Here is a 23,862-nt window from a genome sequence, read left to right on the forward strand (position 1 = left end):
GGGGTTCCACCTTTGATTCTTGCTTGGGTAGATTTTGTTCACAGAACAAACCCCTCAGACATCCAGGACGTCAGTGGCTAAGGTTTTTCCAGAACCCTTGTCTTCTAGACCCTCCTGAGACCAGTGGGGTTTTGGCTAAAGGCTCAGGATGGAGAAGCTTGCTCGGGGCCAGTCTAGACCCCAGGATTGAGGCCAGGATGGAGGAAAGACCTCTCAGGAAGCAGCCCTCTGTCCCAACTGCAGGGAAGAGAAGGTGGGTGGGAATTCGGTATGCCAACACCTGTCTAGTGCAGGAAGACAGAGAAGCCTGAAGAAGCCTGAGGCAGTGACGTTGATTTTGGCTTATTTCTGAGGACAAAGCCTGGCCTCCTGTTCCTATTTTACTTGCCCAGGCCCCTAGTTCTGTGTTCACTAATGTCCAGGGATACCCTCGAGATCTCTAAGCAGAGGAGGGCAGGTTGAGATGGGCAGGGACCTGGCCATACTGGAGTTAAATCCAAGACCCCTGAGGGTTAAGGCCTCATGAAACCCTGGGGACACTGCTGATCTCTGCCTCCACCTCTTTCCAACCTCACAGTTGGCCTTATTGAGTTTTCACCCCCAACCCATGTCCCCCAGCTGTGGCCTTTGCTAAGTCTGCCCTTCTCCTCCTAGGGCCCTTGGTTTCTTTAGTAAAGGAATCCCCCACCCTAACTACTACCACCAGGTGGGGACACTCTCCCTTGGACCAGCTGCTGCATCTGCTTAGGCACTGTAGCATTCCTATTTGTTTCTACCCTGCCACTCCCTGGAGCTGAGCTAGCATCATTGCATCATGGGGCACTAAGTGCTAAGGGAGCTGCCCAGGCAGGGGATCCTCCCCCCAGGCCCTGGGCTCCCTACCCTTGTTTTTCTGGGCTTTCCCCATGAGGTAGAAGTCCTACCACAGTGGGGACACTCTTTCGCACTCCTGTTGGAACAATATTCATTCAAATACTCAACAAACATTCAAAGAATACTCTATCTTGAGAGTTGCTCCAAAGGGGCTATGATGCCTCATGAGGCAGAAACTGATATTCAGCCAATTCTGGGGGGCTCTCTTGCTCCCTGGTCCTTGGTGTGGACCTCAGTGTTCTCTGCTGTTCCCATTCTGGGACCCAGCAGCCTTCTGCTGGACTTCCCCACATGTGGTCTGGCCTTGTGCACTGTGGCAATGCCTCCCTCAGGGAGAGAGGACTTCACATCTACTGTCCTCAGGATCACAGAATCAAAGCTCTTCTAATTCACCCCTAAGGTTTGGCAGGCAGTGACCCCATCACTGAGCATTGGTGCCCAGAAGTGGGCGTGCTGTGTCCTAGAGCTGGAGTGGTCAGCAGGGCTTGGCTGGGCTCCAGCTCCACAGCAAGCTCCACAGGCCCCAGACCCCCCTGAAAAGCCAGTGCCAAGAAGGCTGTGAGGGGCCAGCCTTGGCCAGCTCCCAGTCCTGGCCAGTTAAGGAGAGAAGGAGCACCACTCCATGGTCTTGTGCATCCATCAGGAACCCTGACCACATCTCCAGTGAAGCTGTTGCCCAGAGACAGCACATTCTGACCCATGCAGTTCAGTGGTTGGAGGGGTGGCAGGAGGGAGGGCTGTTCATACTTTGCTTGTCCCACAGGTTCACAGGATTCTTCGTCCTCTGTTGCTGCAATGCCTCCTACACAAGGCCCCCTACTGGTCTTATCTGGCTGGTCCTTGCTAGTTGTAAGAGCTTTCTTTGGGTGCACCAAGCACTACAGGGGCCTGAGCCTGGGCCATCCCAGGGGAGCTCTAAGAACAAGTGGAACTTAACTCCAAGTGTAGCTGCTCCCCTTAGTGGGTACAGGAATGCCTCTAGTGGCCCCCAGCTTCTATCTCTGGGCCTTGATTTCCCTGCCCAGGCCCAGGCAGGCTTTGAAGGCTATACACGCCCGCCCTTCCTTCCGTCCAGTCCTGGACTCCTCAGGCCAGATGGTGGGGCCAGCTGGGCCCTCTCCTGCTCCAGAATTCCGTTCTCAGACTACCCACCCCCATAGCCCTTTGTTCCTGCCCAGGATGCACCTGGGTGGCCTCTGGCCCTCATTGTTTGCTCTGGGACCAGCAGAGCCACATCAGGGAGCAAGACATACCAGGACCAGGACCACGCACCAAGTAAGTAGCACACTGGGCCAGGGTCCCTGGGAATCAATCAAGCCACCCCAGAGTGTTCACCTAACTTTTCCTCCTGTGATCAGGGGAACTCACAGGGCTTCAGTATATCCTCAGTGTGAAGGAAATCCTGAAAAGACAGTCATACCAGAAGAAACAATCCCAGTCACCTGAACCCTTGGCAGATCCAGGGGCAAAACCTGCCCCCATCCTCCAACTCAGCCGCATGGGAAGATTCTGTCTCATGTCTGCTTCTGACCACTGCGGGACAAAGAGCAATCCACCAGCTGAATTGTGCATTAGTGAAGATGGGGAAAAAGGTCCTAAAGGGAATGGAGCCCTGTCCTGGCTCCACAGTGAGAGGTGACAGCACCCTGCAACCCTTCATGCCAGGGCTTTTCACTCATTACCCTCAGATAGTCCTATACCACTTCACTGTTCTTCCTACCCCCTCAGCCCCTGAGACCTGCCAAGTCTTCCTCTTCCATGTTAGAGATGATGCCTGACAAGAGGGTCCCTTCTTGAGGTCACCACTTCATAGAGGTGGAAACACGACCAGCACTGGTGCCCAACTTGGGGAGGACACTATGTGCAGGCTCCTGCTCAATGCCTATCTCATACAGTAGACTCCTTGATGGGACATGGCACTGCAGTCTCTGCAGAGCATATCTGCTTCCTGCTGGATGGGTGTCTGTCCCCAGGCATTCTGGTTCTTTCTAGAAGTCAGAGGCCTCCTAGGGATAAGGATCCATCCTTCCAAGCTCTGCTCTGGGTCTGGTGTTTTAAGTCAGGTGGTCAGTTGGTTTTCCATACACCTTTGACTTGCCCTCATGCCCTTTATTCCCTTCTCCTCAGGAAAATTGGCACCCTCTTCTCCTGTACCCTCCCATGTTAGTTCTGGCCTGTTGGGGTCAGAACTCTGAATACCAGCAACTCAGGATCCATCCTTCACCCAACACAGAACACAGGGCAATGTTTGCACGTTGAGACCCATTATGTCTGGACCTAAGACAACCTGAAATAATCCAAGCCACTGAGACTGTGAGAAGTACTGGTCTCTGATGGTATGGTTGGAGTTGACCATTGGATGCCACCAGGGCCCATGGTGCAGTCATCTGGATCTAGCATCTTAGCCTCTCAAAGTCTGTGGATGGAAAGGCCTTTCTGGATCTCTTCACTCTCACTAGAACCTGTTTTCCTCTTCCCACCCATCAAAGCTTCCCCTCAAAGAGGCTCTGGAACTTTCTCTAAGTCAAGGTGGAAGTGATGCTTCCCCAGTGGTGCTGCCCTGAGGCAGGCACTATGAGACTTGGCCTGGCCCTACAGGTACCAGGCAAATAAACTGGGCTATAAAAGGAGCACTTGGGGGTCAGGCTCAGGGTCTGGGTAAGGTATTCCTCCTCTCTGGAGGGGGGAAGCACAGGTCCTGGTGGATGGGTCAGCTCTTCCCCATGTGCAGGTGGTAGCCACATGGACTTCTCTGCATGCGATAATGTGCAAGGGGACAAGACATTATTGCTGGGCTGATTATTTCAGGGGGTTCAAAATCATTGCATACAAGATACAGAGGGGGCTGGGGATGCAGCTTAGAGGTAAGGGAGCTTGTTTAGTATGTACATGTGGTTCCATCCTCATAGAGAAGGGGTGGGGGAGAAAGAGACACTTAATTGCAGGTAGTATCTCCCCCACCCCCCTTACCTTTTCTCTGTACTTTTATACACTCCAAAAATCATTAGAAGATACAACATTTCTAAAAAAGACAACCTTTTGGGAGCTCCTGATGGCATGTGTCTGGGCTATGCTTGGGGCTTCCATTCTCAGGTATTGGAGGGGGAGGGGGGCCCTTCTGTTGTTTCTGGGGTCTTAGCATGTCACAGAACTTGAGTGTCCCAGGGCAGGCTGGAACCTCTGGGTACATCTGCCCCTTCCCTCTTGGGTTTCAAAGGTTCAGAGACCACATGGCAAGGGACTAGAGGAGGTGCACCCAAGTTTCCCACCAAAGCCAGGTTCTTCTCACATGAAGAATGAGTCTGTAGAGTCACTGGGAGAAGCTGAAGGCTAGATACTGAGGTAACTTCTCAGGAGGCAGCAACCAGAGTTTGTGTGACTCAGGGGCGGGAGAGAGAGAAGGCAAGCTAGAAAAGTTCAAACTGGACATGTTTTAACAATTTAATACATTCGAGAATATTTATTAGAATAAAATAACCAAGTATCATTCATTAGTCAGCAGAAGCCTGTGATCCAAAGAAATAGAAAGGTAAACTGGCCCTTTTGCAGTAAAGCTTGTGCTTGAAGGGAGAAGAGGCAAAGTGACTTCCTGGAAGCTTCATAGCAGGTACCCCTAGAATAAGAGCACCTCCAAATATAACTTTTAAAAAACAAAACAAAACAAAATCTGATAGTGTTATAAGGGTCCTGCTAGAAGAGGCAAAAAGCAATGCTTCTGGACCACCTGGGCCCTTACACTAATGTGGGCAGCTGACTTTCCCAGGGAATGGGGGGTTGGAGGTGAGCCTCCAAACAGGTGGATCTTCCCTAAGCCTACCCTCTGCTCCTGCTGATGGTCCTTGAATTCCAGAACAGATATGCTATCTACATGGACACATCCCATTGGCAGTGGCCACCTTTCCCCAAAACCTTCTTCCAGAAGACTCTGACAACCTCCACTTGAGAATGAGCTGCCAAGGCTGGACTCATGCAGTCAGCATGGGACAAAGTTGGGAACTGCAGACCTAGGAAAGTCTTCTCATTCATAGAACAAAACAGCTCACCCTCCATGATACAATAAATTAACAAAAACATGACCACAGATCAGACACCCTAGATGCAGACAGTGAACTTGAGGGCAAATGGGAGCAGGGGCAGCAACTCAGAAAAATTAAGTTGAGAGACAATTAGAAATGATGATTCTCACACTCACAACTGCCTGTCAGAAGAGCAACAAGGACAGGAATAAGAATAGAACTCAGCCAGAGGACTGAGCCAGGTGCCTGGAGGGTCTTCTGGCATGCTCTGAGACTTGATGGTGCTCACTCGGCCTCTCTTTTAGCTGAAAATGGGCATTTGCCACAGAGCCCTCAGTCAGGGGCAGCAGTCTGAGCTGCCAGGTTAGGACACTTCAGGGCAGACAGTTATCTATCTACTTGTGTTTTTAATAACCACTTTTCTAGGCTCCACAGATGCCTCAAACTCCTAGTCTAGAGCATCTTACTTGAATGTAGACCCTTTGCCCACAGCTGAATGTACCCGCAGTAGGGCTCCAGGGTACATCTTCTGTACATCTGGTCAATGGGGCTGCCACCCTGTCTCCACTGGTAGCCAGTCCTCCTCATGGTGCCTTGCAGGTGCCAAACAGATGTATTTTGGAAGTTAAGACAGTTCTTGACATTATCTAAACCAAGGGCTACTGTGTCAGGCACACATGAGATGTGGGCTCCAAAATAGTTAAGGTCATCAATGGACCACCTCTAAGTAAGGCTGTGGTTCAAACAGCATAGAACCAGCATCTGGGGAAGGAGGGCACAGCTGTGCGGCATCTCCTCGCCGAATCCCTGCTGCCATCTGCCCTGGCCATGCAGGACACGGTTGTCCTGACGAAGGGAGAGGTAAGGCACTCTTATATTCCTGCCCACGAGGCGGATGTCTTGGCAAATCAGTGGTGATTTAAAATTATACTGTCTGGACTCCTTATGTTGTGTCCTTTTTTTTTTCTCCTGCTACTTCTTACTTCACTCCTTGCTCTCACCATGCTAATGTCCAAATTTTGTGTTTTATTCCTATGCTTACTAAAACAACTTAACTTTGGTACTAACAGATTAGGAGCTATTTTTCACAATATTGTTCATAATAAAACAAAAATTTTAACTAGGATAACTTTTTATAACCAGTCCTTTCACTCAGAAACCTGAAGCCAGAGCTGGGGCTGGAGGCAGATTGCCAGTGAGCCAAGAGCCCTACCTGCTTTCTGCCAACAGAAGCCCAGTGGCAGCAGACATACCCGGCTGTGGGCTGGGAATGCCTGTGCTATGCTTCTTGACACTCTGTTAACTCAAGTTAAAAACTCCTAAACCACCGCAGCCAGGACAGCACTGTGGAAGGGTTGCTGTCCCATTTCTGTAGTGATGCTAGAAACCAGGCCATGTAAAGGGCCATGGCTGGATCCACCCCAGCCCTAGGGAGCAGACACCTGCCAGGTATCTTCTTTCCGCCTGGTTCACACCATCAATGGAACCCACATGGGTGACAGTCGAGAAGTTCTGTAGCTAAAGCTTTCACCAACTCCTGGGAGTCCCCCATAGTTCAATTCCTTTTCCCAAGTCTGGGTAGAGACAAGCCTCTTTGTTTTTACACCCTAGGGCACTTGATGGAGTTTGATGTTTTCTTCAGAAGAAAGTCAGCTTTTGTGCTGCGTGTTGTGCCCATAGCAAAGGCCATATGGAAGAGCCCAGTTCTTCACTGTGGGCCATATGGCCTGAGTTCTCTGGACACAGAGTACCGGGCTGAGGCTCACACATTGCAGGGCAGCCCAGAGTCGCTGAAAGCTTTGGGGGTGCATAGCTAATGGTGTTGGTGTTGTTTGGTGACTGTTCAGGTCCCCAGCCAGTGGCAGCTTCTACTGGTATGCTCAGGTTTCAAAGTACTTGTAGATCGCCGTCACGTACAGCATCACATTTTGCCAATCTGGCCTTTCAGTCCGTACCATCTCATTAATGTCCTGAGAGTAAGAAGAGGCTTAGTTAGGATTGCAGGTTACCTCCTATCCCATCCCAACAGGTTCCTTATCACATTGATAGTAAAGGATTTTTAGTCTAAACCTGATTACACAATTCAGAGGCCTGGCTCAGGACACCTCCTCCATTTCTTTCAAGTGCAATGGGAGGCATCTTCTCCCAGGGTATCAGTATCATCCTCAAACTGCCTGCTCCTACACAAGCCTACCCCAGAGCCATATGCAGGGTTGTTTCCGTACTCCCTGCCACAGCTTCCAAGGCTGGAAGGGTTTCATTTGGTTTGGGGGACCTCTGACACCCGGCTACCTGCCTCTCTTCTGAGGCCACTCCCCATGGGACACTTCTGAGAACCTGTTTGGCTTCAGGCACTGGCTTGGGAGGGCTTCCTATTTCAGGGGCTACCAGTAGCAACACTGATGACCTTCACCACGGGCAAGTCAGAAATCATCAAAGACACTATTCTTTTTTAAGTTTAATTTTTATTTTTTAGTTATACGTGGACACAATATCTTCATTTTTATTTTTATGTGGTGATGAGGATGGAACCCAGTGCCTCATGTATGGTAGGCAAGCGCTCTATCTCTGCGCCACAACCCCAGCCCTTCAAAGACAATATTCTTTAGCTGCATTCTATATATTAGCAGTGACTTGTGAGACGGGAATTGACTGTATAAGGAAAATGAAATGGGGATTCATGGTCCGACAGCTCCCTGTCCCAGTATCTTTCTCAGGAGCTGTAACTCATTCACTGCTGCTGAAGAGCAAGGGTAGCAAGTCTGAGGACCATTCTACAGACAAGGAGCCCAGAACATGCTGCTGAGCACATAGGGTTAGGAAGGCCATCCTGTATATCTCAGTATAGAAAACAGAAGGCTGTTTACTCAATGCAAGATTCTTTTTTTTTTTTTTTTTTTTTTTGAGATAGAGTCTTGTTCAACCCAAGTTGATCGATCTCAAATTTGTGGGCTCAAGCAAACCTAAGCCTCCTAAGTAGCTGGAACTATATCTGTGTGCCACCTTGATAATATATTTGTGGCGAGAATACTCTTATAGTGTAAATATGAGTATAAAAACTTGTGTAAGGTGCATGCAGCTGTTTTTTTTTTTTTCTTTTTTTGGCGGGGTGTGGGGTGGTACCAGGTATTGAACTCGGGGGCATTCAACCACTGAGCCATGTCCCCAGCCTATTTTGCATTTTTATTTAGAGACAGCGCCTCGCCATTTCTGAGGCTGGCTTTGAACTTGCAATCCTCCTATCTCAGTCTCCAAACTGTAATTCCAAACTGTAATCTGGAGCTGCTGAGATTACCTTATTAAAATAGCACCTGGCAGCTATTTTAAATTATGGTTATGGGTACTCAGGGTTGGGGAGGTGGCCCTGGAGGACTGCAGAGGAATGTGGGGGTCCCAGGAACTTTCTGTGATAGCCCCATGAGGTCTGAGTTACACACTGTGGTCTATGCCATGGTGAAGTAATCCATTTATACAGTAAAAGAATCCCTAGCAGTAAAAGCCCTGCTTTACATTTAGACATCGTATTTTCTTTCTTTCTTTCTTTCTTTTTTGGTATCAGGGATTGAACCCAGGGGCGCTTAACCAGAGCCACATCCCAGCCCTTTTTATTTTTTAGAGACAGTATCTCACTAAGTTGCTTAGGGCCTTGCTAAGTTGCAGAAGCTGGCTTTGAACTTGCAATCCTCCTGCCTCAGCCTCCTGAGCTATTGGGATTACAGGAATGCACCAGCATGCCTAGCTTGACATAGTATTTTCTCCCAGAACATTGTGTGACAAGACTCCTAACAGAATTATGTCTGTTTTGAGGTCCAGCAAAGGCTGAGAAGAAGCCTGAGAGGGACCCAAGGCCACATAGTTTTCTATACCTGTTTCTCTCATGGTGGGTGGCAGTTTCTCACAGCCCTTGTGAGGAAGTACAGGCAGCATTCCTCAGCCTCTAAAGCTATCTTCCTGGACTCAAGATGTACCCTGCCTCTCCCTCTAGATCAACAAAAGGCACATACTTGTGCAAGATGTCTTTGACAGGGACATTTATAAACATGTGACTTTTTTTTTTTCTGAACCCCAGTATCTTGTTAAGGAAAAGACAACAATAAGTAACAGTTCTCTGTGAGGCCTAAGGTGGCACAGGCAGCAGTGAGAACCCATATTAGTACCCCACCCAGATGGGACCCTATCTTGCCCCCAAGACTCTCATGCAGCCACATCTCCCAGTGACAACACTCTTCCTAACCAAGGGGGCCTGTCTGTGACTTCTCAGTAGGGACAGGGGCTCACCAGTGTGGATTTGATGCCAACACTTTCAGCTGCCTGGAAGGCCAGTGTGAAGTTCCTTTTCTGTAAAAGAAATCATATTGCTGTAGTGTTCAGACAACATAAGGAGAAAAGTAATGTGAGGGATGGACACTCATCTCTGTTTGGGACTAAAACAAACCCATACTGGGATCCTGAGGACTCCCAAGTCTGTACCAAGGACCTCATGGATGCCTCTTGTGAGTCTGCTCATCCTCCTCTCTACCCAGCCATGGAGCTGTCCACATACTTTCTTTCCTCACTCAGGAAGGTTTACTTTTGACACACAGACCCTGAGCTGCCTAGATATGTACCCAAAAACACCTATTAAAAGGTGTTTTGATCTTCCTTTTGGGATCTTCAAAGGTTGTCTTCAGAGCTAGGGGCTGCTATGGGAGAGATGGGGGACCAAGGTAGGGGTTCTGGACCTATCCCCTGACCCTGAGGAGCTTGATGGATGGGATGTCTTAAATGATGAATTGGGACTGTACAGAACTGCAGAAAGGGCCATGTCCTGAGATGACAAGAAGTTGGTCTGTTCTGGGTGGTACTGCCCTGACTGCTCATGCCACAAACAGCCCTTCCTGTCCATTTCTTGAAGCCCCTGATCCTAAATGTTGCTCCTATTAGAGAGATCATCACATGCAGAATTGTGAACTGACCAAATGTTTCATGTGGTGGGTCAGGAACTGGCTCTCTGAGCACAAATGACCAATCTCAGATGAAACTGAATCAGAATGTGACTGTCCTAAGCCAGCACTGTTGTGTGTGACCCAGTGATGGAAGGAGCCAACCATTCTGTGGCCTGCCTTACCTTATCTTGGCTGTTCAGTTCTTGATATGGAATGTGGGCTGGAAGATATGTGTGCAGGAGTGCGCAGAAGGCTAGCCCATCGTTCCAGCTGCTACTGAAGTTTGTAATATCGATATTCTAAGTGAAAAGAAGAAAATCAGGTAAATGACACATGTTGTGATCCTCCCAGGAGGTGCTTGGGAGATTGGAGAAGCCTCTGATGTCACATGGCTTCCAAAACATAAAAGCAAACCCCAGGCAGGGTGAGCTCTGGAGAATGTTAGGGGCCATATCCCAAGACCCACCTTACTGTTTATGACTGGACATTTTATGAATGCCTCTATCCCTGCCCTCACATGGTCACATGATTTATAAGCAGCTCCATATAACCGAGAAGCCTCCAGGCAGCTAAGGTTGGTCTCTCCAGTGCCTGAATATGGTGACAGTACAGACTGCAGGATGTGGGTGATGACCAACAAGGCTTAAAGCATCATTTATTAAAATGTAACTCATTCCCCATTGTTTGCTAAAGCACTTAAAAGAAACTCCAAGTCAGTGTGCATCTCAGAATATGCACACACAAGAATACTGTCTTGAGGTGCTGACTTCCACAACCAGGCTGGGTTTCAGTACCACATTGCATTGGTGATCACTATAGTTTCCACTCTCACATGCCCACAGTTGAAAAAATAATTTTAACACTGGACTGTGTACTTTCTTTGCTGCTTGAAAATCACCTTGCCTTTATTTTAAGGGGCCCTTACTGTATGTCTAAATGAAATGTATTTGCAACTACACAAGACACATATTCACAGTGTTTATTAAAGTATAGCTAACTGGTATACAGTCTTTTTTATCTTTAATTTTTTTTTTTGACGGACACAATACTTTTATTTTATTTATTTATTTTTATGTGGTGCTGAGGATCCAACCCAGTGCCTCACATGTCAGTACACAAATGCTCTACCGCTGAGCTACAACCCCAGCCCTGGTATGCAGTCTTTACCCTTATTTTTAAGAATCCTTTTGAAGATAAAACTACACATTTAAATTGTGATAATTCACATATTACATAAATGTCACAGAGGAAAAAAAAAGTCTCCCAATACCTCCTCATTTCACATCTCACTTGTTTATTTCTTTCTCTAGGGATTGAACCCAGGGATACTCAAAAAATTTTTTTTTTTTTTTTTTTTTTTTTGCGGGGGACGGGGGTGCTGGGTACTGGGGATTGAACTCAGGGGCACTCAACTACTGAGCCATATCCCCAGCCCTATTTTGTATTTTATTAGAGTCAGGGTCTTACTGAGTTGCTTAGTGCCTTGCTGTTGCTGAGGTTAGCTTTGAACTCACTATCCTCCTGCCTCAGCCTCCTGAGCCACTGGGATTACATGCTTGAGCCAATACACCTAGCATCCCCAGCCCTTTTTATGTTTTATTTTAAAACATTAAGTTGCCCAGGATGGCCTTAAACTTGCAATCTTGCTGCCTGAGTTTCCCTAGTAGCTGGAATTTACAGGAGTATTCCTGGCTTTCACTCTCTTATTTCATGCCACCTTCCACTGCATTGACAGTCAGTTTCATAGGTTAACAGGAAACCCAACTTTTATTATTTAAGGTAAACCACCCAGACCTTGAGTAGCATTTCTTATTCCTCCCAGGAATAAGTGAACCACACAATAATACCAACACTATTCATAACTGTGCAAAAAATTTTACAAAGCACCTCTTTACAAACTGATAGGTCCTCATGCCAAGAGGGGAACACAAGGCTCAGAAACAGGTAGGGCTTACAGGGAATGATGCACAGAGCTATGAGGATATGTCTATGCAGTCAGTGAGGGTCAGGTCAGGCTGGGCAGTTTCTGAGGAAATCGGCTTCATCTAGCCTTACAGATGGAGGTGGTTCCCTCACAGAGCATCCTGAGCTTCACCATCAAAGCCTATTTCCTCAACCATGACTACATGTGTGCAGAATCCAGCCCTCTGGCAGTTGCTGCTCCAGGCACAAGTGTTTGGAAGGACAGCAGTTCTGAGAGCTATTTCATAGGTTGCTTCCCCTTATTAACGTGACCATCAGAATGCTTCTAATTTCTCTAATGTGAGGAAAGAGGTCACAACAAAGCACAGAAGGATGGAAACCTGCCAAAAGCTAGAAGGAAAGGTGGCATAAGCTAGCAGTGGCTGGGGTGCTGCATATGACTCAGGTATCACTTGTCCAGTCTGGTGACATCAGCTGTGTCAAAACACTTGGGCCTGGTCAGAATCCTCCCTGCCTCAGTGCTGTGGTCCATAGCTTTCCCAGTCGCTCTCCATCAGAGTCTCTACTCTGACCTTAAAAGTCACTGTTCCCTGAGGCATTCTGGTGATGTCGTGGAAGCACCTCAAAATAAATGATGCTTCACAGTGACTGCCAATTTAAGAAGACCCCAGACAGAGAGATAGTAGACAGGCACATATGCACACACATGGCTACCCCTCTTATCACATCTGAATCTCAGGAAGTAACCAGCTAGGGCAACCAGCTCCATCTGGAAGGAAACTACAACTTATATGAGAGGCGATCTGTCAAAGGTGCTCTGCAGGCAGCAGGGAAGGCAGGGATAGAAATCCTTGCCCTAAGCATAAGCATCCTGTGAGCAGTATTTCTAATTCTCATAGTTATCCCACAAATCTTTGTTTGTTTGTTTTGCAATGATGGGACTGGAACCCAGGGTCTCATGCATGCTAGGCAAGTGCTCTTACACAACCAGCTTACCCTAAAGCAGTCTTAATAAAGATTAGGCTCAGGGAAGCCCAGACATTTACCCAGGCTGCAGATGGTCTGGTATAACTAGCACAGAAGGGATATCCTGCTTTCCCACAGATGTCTAAGTAAGATCTCCTAACTCTCTGAGGAAAGTGCAACATTTCTGAAATAAGTGAACACTTGGACACAGAGAAGATGCAAGAATGAAGTATGCAAGACAAATGAACAATGGGCCAGGACTGACTGGCAACATGATCTGCAGGGGCCACGACAAAATAAAAATGCGAGGCCCCTTGTTCAGAAAGCAAAGGAAAAATTCCATTAAAGGTATTGAAAAAAAAGTTTCAAAGCCCTTCCCTACTCCTCCTAGGACTCCAACTGGTACTTGTGACTAAGTTGTTGATGAAAAAGCCAAGGACATTGGCCTTGTCCTGTAAAGAGTGTGGCAGGAAGCTTTTAATAACATGTGGAGCTCCCTGCAAGGCCAATGGCACAATTCACTCGAGGTCACATTCACTTCTGGAGGAAGACAGATCTCCTCTTCCTGCCACAAATGCCCTTTCTGCTCCCTGAAACAGGCTGCTCCAGCAGGGTGGTGGACATGTCTGGCCTCACTGTGAACCTCACAGCAAAGGCTCTTATGCCCTGCCTACCAGGCTGTGGGAACCTGGGCCTTCTATCTCACTTTCTCCAGACACATCCAACCCCAGTGGGGAAGGAGCTACAGCTCAGGTACCCATCCCACCTGGAATCTGCAGGAAGAGATTTGTCCAGGACATGTCACAGCCACCTGTACCAGGAAGAAGTCAGGCCCCTAGGGTTTGAGGTGAAGGGCAGTTAACAATTGTCTCTTACAACATTTCAGATCAAAAGAAAGCCCAAACTTAGGCAGTTGCCACATCCCTTACCCTCTGGGGCTGGAGAAGAGCCAGGCCAGGCTGCCTGCTTATGGCACTGCTAAGAGGTAAGTTGGGGGCTGGGGATTCTGAGGTTATTAAGAAGCAACCCACTGGCACCTTTGCCTCTTAGTCCCACCCAAAGGCTCTGTGGGCAAGAAGACAGCAAGGTCTTGAACAGGGTGTTCCTTGGAAGTAGGGGAAACCTGCTTCCAATCCTACCAGTTATGTCGTTGTTTTTAATGTTCAGAGCTAATGAAACTAAAGAAATAACAACTGACTATACAAAGGTCTGCAAAGAATGAAGCTGTTTCTCTGAGGCTGAAAAGCACAGTGCTGGGAAAGACAGAGAAGAAGATGGGAACTCCTACCCTTCCTCTGTGGAGCTCTCCAGAGTGTGACCATCATGGTACAGTAACACAATGACAGGATTAGCAAGTATCTTGGAGAAGAAATATACTAAAAGGTACAAAATCATGCTGAGTTATCAGAGAAACAGCTTTTCCCTTCCTACCCAATGAAGACCTGCCTGGGTGAGGGATGGTAGCAGAAATGGGTTGCCAAGATCCTGAGGCTCTAATCATACTTTTTCAGGTAGTCACCAGAACCAGCCTCTGGCCATTCCCTCATGCCTTTTCTCCTGACCTGGACCTCACAGGATAGTCTAGGAGCAGCCTGACGTTCCATCCTGCCAGCAAGAATTCAGGCTAAACTTCCTGTTGTTTTCTGAATAAGGGACAATATCAGAGTGCAGTTAGGTGAATTTTCCTTGGAACTGCTGGTCTTTGCAAAGTGTCACTCCACCTCTACCCATCAGGGCCAAATAAAGTGAGAGCCTGGATTCTCTTGACAACTAAAAAAAGCTCAAGGTTTTGTGCCTTGGGAAAAACAGTTAAGCATCAGTAATGAAGCTTGTAGGGTGTGGGCCAGGCCTAACACATGATTCTGGCTCAGTCTTGGGCTTCTATAAAGTGGAAGTATACAAATGCTGACCCACACAGATGATGGGTCATTAATCCCCTAGGAAACTGCTGTGCTTTACACACGTAAGAAGTCTTTTTGGTTTTGTGTCCTTATTGTAGACAAGGCAGATGCTATGAAGCAGACAGTACCAACCCCATCCAGACACTACAAGCAGTAGCATCACTGGATACCCCAACCTGCTTTCCCTTCCTGGAGCCTTGCTTGTCCCCAATGTATAATGAACCCTATAAATCTCCACTTTTCTTCACATGAAAATATGGAGCATAATCACTGGCCTTTTGGAATGTGGTTCTCTTCCTTTACTCTTTCTTTTTCTGAGGTTTGGATGAGGAACTGAGATAACTATCCAAAATCCTAACAGCTAAAATACTGACTCAACATTAATTGGAAGGAAACTTGTTCTACAACAATTTGTTTCAAAGCAATTCAAATGCCATGAGGCAGAGCTTGCCTACTGTGGTAGGACTGAAGGGACAGCACCGTGTGGAACTGTCTTCTGTAGGCCTGCAAAGGTTTTGTGGGATAAGAATAAAAACAGAAGAGTGTAGGTTCCAGAGCTGTGTTCTTCCATTAATGGCAAAGACCTTCACCTCAAAGAGGAGGAGGCAGCAACATCCTCAGTCTGTGGCATAAGCATATACTTGCATGTGAATGTTGCCACAGCCATGCTCTTGGGAACTGATGGGGGGGGAAAAGGAAGCTGAGTGTTCTGGGCAAAGGACTGAGGCCAGACTGTTCTTTATGAGGATTCATTTGTCCATTTGGTAAATCCTCACCTGAGCCCAGGTCCTGGGATCATATCTTGGCTTTCTGTTCTTTCATAACAGAATTGGATAGGTGGACCTGACACAGTTCAGAGTGGGAGGAAGGCTTCAAATTTAAGTGTGGTTAAACTGGGATCAGAAAAACAGAATTAGGGGAAGAGTGCTGAGGAGCATTCAGGTCAGCTAGGGAAAGGAGCAGGTGCTATAGAGATGCTCGGGAGCTGTTATGGTTTGAATGTATGTCCCCCCAAAGCTCACATGTGAGAAGTGCAAGAAGGTTCAGAGAAGAAATGATTGGGTTATAAGAGTCTTAACCCAATCAGTGATTTAATCCCGTAACAGGGATTAACTGGTAACTGAAGTGGTAATGAGTAGCTGGAGGAGATGGGAATTGGGGCATGGCTTTGGGTATATATTTGTATTTGGCGAGTGGATTCTCTTTCTGCTTCCCGACACCACGATGTGAGCTGCTTCCCTCTGCCACCTTCTCCTGCCATGATGTTCTGTCTCACCTCAAGCCCAGGGCCTCCAAGGAATGGAGCCGGCCTTCTATGGACTAAGACCTCTGAAACCATGAGCTCTCAAACTTTTCCTCCTCTATAGTTTTTCTGGTCTAAACTTTTAGTCACAGCATTGAAAAAGCTTACTAAAACAGGAACTAAAGCAAATAGACTTGGTGAGAGAAATGAAAATGCCCAGGCCATAAAATGAAAATGCCCAGCCATAAAATGTACACACACCTGAAAAGTCACCAAGTCTCTGAAAGATGTCACTTTATTCAAGAAGCAACATGCAGAGCTAGGGTTGTGGCACTTGTCTGGTACGTGTGAGGCACTGAGTTCGATCCTCAACACCACATAAAAAACAAATTAATTAATTTAAATAAAGATATGTGTTCATCTACAACCAAAAAACATTAAGAAAAAGAAGAAGCAGCAGTAGCAGTGGCAGTGGCAGCAGCAACATGTGCCATTCCAGTGTCGTAATGGTAGGTGATATGTGTTCACAGGTCAAATAGTGGGCTGGACGCAAGGTTGGTGGCTCAAAGAGTGTTAATTTTTTTAAAATATATTTTTTATACCTTTATTTATCTGTTTTTATGTGGTGCTGAAGATCGAACCCAGGGCCTTGCATGTGGTAGGCGAGTGCTCTGCCGCTGAGCCACAATCCTGGCTATATATGTATATATATTTTTTTAGTTGTTGATACATCTTTATTTTTTAAATTTATTTATATGTGGTGCTGAGAATCTAACTCAGTGCCTCATACATACCAGGCAAGTGCGCTACCACTAAGCCCCAGCCCCAGACCAAGAGTGCTAAATTTTTACTTAAAAAATGCAAAGAGTAATGCTGACCTGAAAGGTTTAGATGTAGACTCTCTGGCCACTAAACACATCTGGGTGAATAAAGCACCCAAAGATGTGCTGCCACACTCACAGAGCTTATGGTCAAACTAACCCATACAATGAGCATCCATGCTACACTGAGCAATCCTTACTGAAAGGAGCATACTGTTCCTCAACCAGAAGAGGAGGTTGCACTAAAGAAAAAGACATAACAGAAAAAAACAAGCACTTATGGCACAGGAATAAATTCAGCATAAAATAAATGCAAATGAAAAGTAAAAGAAAAAAAGTGCCTTTATGTCCTTGGTGTGGGCTGTGGGCATAAGGCAAGTTCTTATCTTCTAGGGGTTTCCCTCCTTTGAAAGACTGCTTATTTGCTGTAGATTAACAAAGTGGCTGTAGCACCAAGGGCTCCAAGTCTGACTTCTACATGGCCAGCTACTGGGACAGGCCAAGAAATCTCTTCAAAACAAACTCTTTATTTGAGCGAAACCAAATTTTATTGGAGGGGAAAATGCACACTAATAGACAGACTTTCTATTGTTCAGTATTTGCTGGCAATGGTACCAATTTCTCTAAGAAGGAAACAATTTTCTTTTTGAAATAAAGACACAGGAAACACACTAGTAATTAGAATGCAAGTTTTTCTTAGTGATAAATTAACATTGTGCATTTCGTTTTCAGGTCAATTTAGGGCTTTTCTGCTCTATGTGTTAGTTCTGTCTCAATCATCTGATGTGACCAAAAACAAGAGCTGTTGTGCGACACAACAAATGTTCCAAAAAGACTCTGCAGGGGGCTAGAGCACTTGCCTAGCATGTGTGAGGTGCAGGGTTCCATCCTTTACACCACATAAAAACAAACATATAAAATAAAGGCATGCTGTCCAACTATAACTACCAAAAAAAAAAAAAATTAAAAGGAAAAAAAAAAAAAAAGACTCTGTAGGGACTCAACTAGGAAGCTCTGCCCATTTTCTCCTAAGGGCTCATATTGGTTTTTCCATTTAGGAAACATGGACTACAATGTGACAGGGACAGATGTGGCCTGTTTCATGGTATATCCAGTGTCTTTTCCATTCTCCTAAAGTTACATTTTTAAGATTGTGACATCCTTGGCTGGATGGTATCTCAGTTTCCCCTCAACGCCTCTTGGTGTGGGCCAGAACATCTCCCACTCCACCCAGCTCCTCTAATTTTTCAGGGGAAGCATCCTCTGTCTGGTCTTCAGGTGGGCCCTATCTTCATTCTGCAGTATGCACTGAGAGTTGTGGGATGGCATACGAAAGCCAAGAAATAACACAAATCTCCACAAAATAGAGTAGTAAAAAGTATGTCATAAAACATCTCAAAATGTTTCAATGTGTCTGAAGTTTATTTAAGGGCCATAAAATACACCCCCAAATACCACATGCTCTTTAAGTAGCTATTAAGGTTCTGATCTATTTAAGGAAATGCCATTTTTATGGGCACAAGGCAGGAAGCCAAAGGGCATGATTCATCTTTCATCATCCATTTCCTCATGCCCATCAGGGCTGCAGACAGTGGAGTCCTCACGAGAACTACCTTCATGCTACTGAGCATGAAGGAAACCTGCTTGGGGTCACAGGCTGACCTTCAGGAGCAGAAGTTACTAACCAAATCCCCAGGCCATAGGGCAGGGTCCAGAGGGTGTTTGTGGGCCCTGAGCGAGGAAGGAGGGGCACCTTTTGTGTGTGTGGTATGATGTGGGGGATGTCATGTCTAAAAGAGAGGAAAAAAAACAACAGAGATGATTTTTTATCTATTCTGTCAGTGTTGTTAAAACACAGAAGACTTAGAGGTCCTGGAAGGGATAAAGAGGACCCTACAGAGTGTGACCATGCTATCTCCTTACTGAAGTTGAGCCAAGCTCTGCTCCAGGTCAGGGGAGGGGTGCATCACCAAGTCTAGGTGTTGGCATCTCCATGGCAGAGAGGAGAAGGAAGAAGTCAGGGCAGCCAGGCAGTGAGCCTCCCACAGGGTCTTGTGCCTTATTGTAAGAGCTTCGATAAGGACCCTCAGTTCTCCTAGTGTGCCACAATCACCTGGCAAATGTTTTCAGGTTTTCCTATGCTCAGCTCCACCTCAGAGAGTCTGACACAACTGGCTAGAGTGGGTCTCGACATCTTTTTTTTTTTTAAAGCTCTCCCTCCAGATGACCTGTTTGTGTACCCAGAAAAGGACCACTGATCCAAACCCCAAGGGTGGCTGCTTATTAAAATTTTTCGATCTCTCTAATATCCATGTTTTGAGGGAAAGAAAATTAGGCATTCCATTGGGTGTGTGTGTGTGGGGGGGTAACAATTCTGGAGCTAGGTTGTAGTGATGTAATTGTAAGACTTAAAAATGGTAAATTTTGCTAAATGTATTTTTTTTTTTTAACCACAGTTAAAAGTTTGGCAGATGTTCTGAATAACTTATACCCAATAACTACACCAGGTAGATCTCTTAAGAAACTAACCTATTCTGGAAGTTTATTGAGAAGTTATACTGCTTAAATTCAGAGGATTCACAAAGGGGTTTTATTGGAAATGCTTTAAAAAAGTTATTAAGCTGTAGCTTCCTTCACCATTAGGAAAATAGAACCTCTGGTAACTCAGAAGGAACCTGATACATCATCCCCTGTGAACCACTGTTCCAAAGCCCAAGGGAGTTTGTCCCTTTGAGAGAAGCAGCAGTCCTATTTAACCACAACAATGTTGCCCAATTGGCTCAAAGCAGCAAGCAACTTCTAGAATATAACTTCTAATATATTGAAGCAACACAAAAACAAAACCTAAGGTATAATAATATGTTTTGGGGTTAATGTGCTATAACTTTTTTTAGTAAAATGAACCTCTTGAGGTGATAGTTCAGAAAATGTCACCCTAAAAAATAGGTGACCTCTTGTTTCCCACAAACCTCTCCAAAGGCAGAGCTGACATTTCATGGAGAAGCATACAGGAACCGTGATATCGGCTTTCTGGGAATTCAGGAAACTGCTCCCAGGAAGAGACGGGTGTCTGGAAAGAGCCTCTGGCTGGGTCACCACTGATTAATGAACTTGGGGCATGTTGTGAGCCATTTTATTAGATGCTTAGGAATTGGTTCTGTTGTTCCCAGTTAACATTTCCACAGATTTAGTTTAGCTCTGGCAGGGGTTATTACTAAGTAAAATGTAATTTTGACTACACAGGACACTTATAGTGACCCTCAATCAACATTTTCCATGGTGTGTGCTCTGGGGAAGGGCTTGGGCCAAGAAGAAAGACAAGCAAAGGGTGAGGAAGTCATGGCCTGTCCTAACCTCCAACAGCTTTTCGATCAATTATGCATGTTTTGAGGGAAAGAAAATTAGGCATTCCAAAACATCCTTGGAGGACTTCTTTAGTTTATTTTCAGAACAAGGGTCACAAATTTTGTGTTCAGACTCTGAGACAGAGATGTGAAATTGGGTGGTGAGGACCCTCCAGGCTGCCCAAATGCAACCAGCCATAGCTTACAAAGAAACCTTTTCAAATGCCTTTTCTAAGGAGGTTCTTCAGTTCATGCTATAACATTCTGGTTACAGGAAGCTGCTCTTTACTTCAAAGGCTGACTGCTGTCCACTAAACTTGTAATAAATTTTTCATATGAATTTAAATCTACTTTTCTATTGATCACTGAAACACAAAAGGTGAGGTAGGAGGGCCATCAGTTTCTAATTCTCATAGACTGGGCCTTGAATGTTAATACCACTGCCTAAACTAGTTACAGATCCTTGAACATACCATTTTAACTCATATGAGCCCACTTTTCTCAAGTGCAACAAATAGAAAAAAATAATCAATTATGAGCATTTAATAAGATGACCTCTACAATGTGCACACAGCTTCTCTGGCCAGAGCTCAACACATTCTGTCTTTTCTACTCTTCCCAATACAGCGTTGATTCCACTTTCTAAAATACAGGACAAGCGTTAAACACAAGATGCTTCCCCCTACCCCAGGAAAGGTCTATGTGTATTGAAGTCAGTCAAGCTCATACCCCAAGTGAACAGTCCCAAACTTCAAGATACCCTGCCATCTGGCCAGAGATGAAGACTGGATGTCTCTGGGAATACAGCATGCACTGCAATGATATGTATTTACATAACTGTTTCTCTTTTAGGTTTTTCAGGGATGGGCTTAAATCTTTTTTTTTTTTAAATTTTTAATTTTTGGCCTATATCTCTACTTCTTTCTCTTTTTAAAATTTTCAGATAGGATCTTGCTAAACTGCCCAGGCTGGCCACAAACTTGCAATCCTCCTGCCTCAGTCTCCCAAGTCACTGGGGTTATAAGTGTGCACCACTGTACCCAGCAAGGGTAGGCTTAATTTTGACCAAGGGCTGAACAGAAAGACTGGTACATTCCTAAGGTACTTAGCAGAGGTTTGTTGAACAACATGCTGGTATTAAAAAACTCTAAGTAGAAGAAAGTCAGAAACAAAATCCAAAGAATCTGAAAGTTTCAATATATAGAGAGGCTGTATTACCCAAAGACCACAGCATACTAATTAATTCCCAGAAAGGGTGGGACCATTGCATTGATAGTAAAACTCAATGTATTGTTTTGAATGCATAATTATTTTCTTGGTACTCACAACTTAGAGGAGGTTCACCTGCCCATATCACCCCCCAAAAACATGTGATGTATATCAAGACAACATGGAGACTTGATGTCTGATCTTCTTAGTCATGGCACTTCCCATTTCTGAAATTGTAGGTGATGCATTCAGGCATTTAGGCCATCCAAGTACAGACTACCTGGATGTTAAATGTCCATGGTCTTGCTGGAGTTCAGGGAGGAAATGATCTCAGGAAAGAGACCCTCAACTTAGCATGCTAACCTTACAATGAACCTATTTGATTGCTTACAGAAGGAACTGAAATAGTCTCTTAAATCTGTTTATGTATTAGTTTCTATACCCACCAGGTACCATTTTGGCAGACAGAAAATGGCAAAATCTCTTAAAAAAAAAAAAGTATCACACCTCTGGTAGCCTCTTAGCCCAGAGCCCCAGACTCCCAAACTGAATGGTTTACTTACCTTTCCTTTAGTGCAACAAATGATTAAAAGAAACCAAAAAACATTTTACTTTGGATCAAATATAACAAGATATCTACCATGGGAAGAATATGACCAACAGAGCAGTCCCAGGGCCCAGAGAGAGTACCCACAGTACTCTGCTGTGGTGGCCCTGTATGTGGTACTTTGCTCCTAACCTCATATATTGCTTTTCTCATCGTGTCATACATAAGAGTTGGTTTCCAGCTTTTCTTGCTGCTTTTTTTTTTTTTTTGGTACAAAACATAGGATGCAGCAAAATAGAGTTGAAGACCACAAGGAATATAGTAACAGCAGAAGTATAAAGGCCATGCAAAACTGGAATTCTACATGGGGCAATAAATGAGTGTTTGAAATGATAAATAAGTTATTTTAAAAAGGTTAGATTATACCCAGAAAAAGGACTAATTTTTAAAGGCCTGGAAACAACATGTTTCAGTAATAATTTTGAAAGTTCCAAGAGGGGTGGGGAGGGAAAGGGCAGGAAAGGGCAGGGGATTAGCAAGGATGGTGGAATGTGATAGACATCATAATCCCGAGTACATGTACGAAGACACAAATTGGTGTCAACATACTTTATATACAACCAGAGATATGAAAAATTGTGCTGTGTACATGTAATAAGAATTGTAATGCATTCTGCTGTCATTTATTTTTTAAAATTAATTATTAAAAAAACAAAGGACAAAGGTCATGCTCTGAACTGTATGCTATGCCTCCTTGTATTTAATTATTTCTCTAGTTGTCACATTTAAAGTTATATATTTTGTGATGGGTTTAGAGCAAAAGAAAAATTTTGTACAAGTTGAAATGCTTGAAGTAGTCAGCATTATAAAGATGAATCTACTGAATGAGCCTCACAAAAGGCACAAACCTGAGGAATCACTGTGTGACTTGACATCAAAGACAAGAGCAGCATCTTGCCCTAGTTGACAATTGAAGGTCTAACACTTAGTCCAACAAGGTCATAGTCTTTGGCTTTTCTCATTTACTTTTCTCTCAAGAGTGCTCAAATGAAAGGCCTGGTGCATTATAACAACAGGAATCCAAAAATCCATTTATCTGCAATCCAGCAAAATGTCTCTTACATAAATCTGCTGCTCTTTTTCTTCTGTCCTTTCTAGACAAGCCATCATGGATCCTGATGAAACAACCCTCTCTTGGGAAAGATGTCACTACAAGTAGGAAAGCAGAATGGTATGGCTGCTTTAAAGGACAATTTGCAGCTTTTTAAAATGTTGAACCTACACCTACCACATAATTCAGTCATTCCACTTTCCAGATATGCCTTTAGATATGCAATAGACTGGGGCTGGAGTTGTGGCTTGGTGGCAGAGTGCTTGCCCCTCATGTGTGAGGCCCTGGGTTCAGTCCTTAGCACCACATAAAAAATAAATAAACACAAAGATATTTTTAAAAAAGCATTTTAAAAGTATTTTTAATATTTAAAAAAAAAAGATATGCAATAGACTGACTGTTCCTGTCCACTGCACCTCCCTGGCAAATTCATATATTGAAGTCTTACCCTCCAAATTGATGGTACTAGGAGATGATTAGGTCATGACAGTGAACCCCCATGAATGGTATTAGTGTCCTTATGAAAAGCATCCCAAGGTGGGTGTGGTAGCGCACACCTATAGTCCCAACTACTTGGGAGGTTAAGGTGGAAGGATTACTTGAGCCCACATATGAAAAAGAAAACGGGAGGGATCCCAGTTAGCTCTCTCATTCTCTTTTTTTACCACATGAAGATAACAGAATGGCAGTCTGTAATCCTGGGACAGCTCTCATGAGAATCTGACCATCTGACACCCTGATCTCAGACTTCCAGTCTCCAGAAGTATGAGAAATAAATTTATTTTGTTTATAAACCATCTAGTCTATAGTACTTTGTTACAGCAGCCCAAACTAACAAAGATATCCAATAAACACCTATACATCAAGATTCATAGTTTTACTTAAAGTAAGCAATAAATGGAAATAATCTGTCCATCAACAGGTGAACAAACTAATTGCAGTATACACACACACACACACACACACACTCAGAGGAAAAAAAA

General features: G+C 45.0%; 1 protein-coding gene across 7 annotated transcripts in view; it reads right to left on the reverse strand.

Annotated features, from left to right (window-relative positions):
• Nucleotides 1–4,304: 4,304 nt before the first annotated feature.
• Specc1l (sperm antigen with calponin homology and coiled-coil domains 1 like) overlaps nt 4,305–23,862 on the reverse strand; it is a 151,011-nt gene continuing 131,453 nt past the window's right edge. For all 7 annotated transcript variants that reach the window (XM_046421275.2, XM_058571794.1, XM_046421276.2 and 4 more), the window contains 3 exons: nt 9,997–10,113; nt 9,168–9,227; nt 4,305–6,859 (listed from right to left, as the gene is read on the reverse strand). In XM_046421275.2, the coding sequence (XP_046277231.1) occupies nt 6,770–6,859; nt 9,168–9,227; nt 9,997–10,113 (267 nt within the window). In that variant the 3' untranslated portion in view covers nt 4,305–6,769. The remainder of the gene's footprint in view (nt 6,860–9,167; nt 9,228–9,996; nt 10,114–23,862) is intronic.

The sequence above is a fragment of the Marmota monax genome, unplaced genomic scaffold (assembly GCF_021218885.2).
Source record: "Marmota monax isolate L192 unplaced genomic scaffold, Marmota_monax_Labrador192_F-V1.1 WCK01_AAM20220418_F8-fsc00157, whole genome shotgun sequence".
NCBI classification, from domain to species: domain Eukaryota; kingdom Metazoa; phylum Chordata; class Mammalia; order Rodentia; family Sciuridae; genus Marmota; species Marmota monax.